Below are 1,250 nucleotides of genomic sequence, written 5' to 3'. Positions count from 1 at the left end.
ATTGCCCTTTCAACATTTGGCGGGCCTGCGCTGTTCTGAACAGCATAACAGCCGAGCGGCAAAGACAGCGCCATTTAAGAGAATGTGAAAATAAGGAGGGGAGGGAATCTTCAGCAGGTTCCAGGTTCTAAGTTTAACAAATAAAGTGTCAGAAATGATCTAGAATGGTGCTGAGAGCAAAATGGGGAATTGGCATCTACTGAGCAGAGAATTTATTAATTGCATACTGACTGTAGCACATCGACTAAACGTGTCTCCATACAAGTAAAATCCTATAAATTAAAATTTATCGGTCCACCAGAACTGTCAATTTTAAGGCATCCATGTGTAAGAAATACAAAAACATCAAGAATATGTTTAAAATTTTCCTTTTCGTTCATATTTCAAACAGTTTTATCATCAATGGGCGTAAGTTTAGGGCGATGCGCTCAGAGGAGGTCGTTCTGGGCACAACAGAGGGAATCAAAGCAGGGGCAGATTTAGGAAATGTGGGGCCCAAGGCAAAGACAGGCATGGGGCCCTCTGAATGAAGACAAAACATAATACAGACCCATTATAGAGATATAAGTAGAATCGACAAACATTATTTACTAAATTTTGACTGCCCTTAATGATGTTTTATATAGTTTTATATTATGTCTAGGGAAAAATAACAATTCAAGATATCTTTAATCACATTTTGGAGAGTCAAAATCTGATTTGTCATTTTAAGTGTCACACATCTGGAATTATAATCAAGATATTTCCGTTGATGTGGACCAGTCAAAACTAATATCCCAATTATGAAATATCCCCCTAGTGTTGTCACTGAGCTGTCCTAAGAGTTGCCTGAAGAATTTTGCGTGGCTGCAATGTTGCTGGCTCTTCTTGACAAAGTTGTTTCAAAATGCCACAATGTTAAAAGAACTCAGCAGTATGGGGTGTGCAGAGAACAACAAGTTTTTGAACACTAAGATCCATTTCAATTTAATTATAAGTTTTTTTCATATATTTAAAGAGAGATAATGCCCGTCGTCCAATCAGTGGTAAATAGTTTAGTTCCACAGACCTGTTAGAATAGTTTAAACTCATTCATTTCAAGCATATAGCCCAACTTACTTAATAAACAGTCTATTTTATAAAATAAATACTCTAAATTTAATATTTGAAAGGTGAGTAAAATTGTTAGATTTTATACAGGCTTATGTCATTTTCAGGCTAATTCTAATGTATATGAATTTGTAAGCAGTTTTTTTCATATTTTGAAAATT

The 1,250-nt window shown here is 35.3% G+C and overlaps 1 protein-coding gene across 1 annotated transcript in view; it reads right to left on the bottom strand.

Moving 5' to 3' along the window:
• Positions 1–428: 428 nt before the first annotated feature.
• The window catches only part of LOC107104168 (acidic mammalian chitinase-like), a 7,027-nt gene continuing 6,205 nt past the window's right edge, over positions 429–1,250 (bottom strand). The window contains 1 exon segment of the mRNA XM_015404113.1: positions 429–443. Within this exon segment, the coding sequence (XP_015259599.1) occupies positions 429–443 (15 nt within the window).

This window comes from Cyprinodon variegatus, unplaced genomic scaffold (genome assembly GCF_000732505.1).
Source record: "Cyprinodon variegatus isolate N-32 unplaced genomic scaffold, C_variegatus-1.0 Scaffold1636, whole genome shotgun sequence".
In the NCBI taxonomy this organism is placed as follows: Eukaryota; Metazoa; Chordata; class Actinopteri; order Cyprinodontiformes; family Cyprinodontidae; genus Cyprinodon; species Cyprinodon variegatus.
Note: the sequence above shows the minus strand (reverse complement) of the source record. Positions and strands in the feature narration are given on the sequence as shown.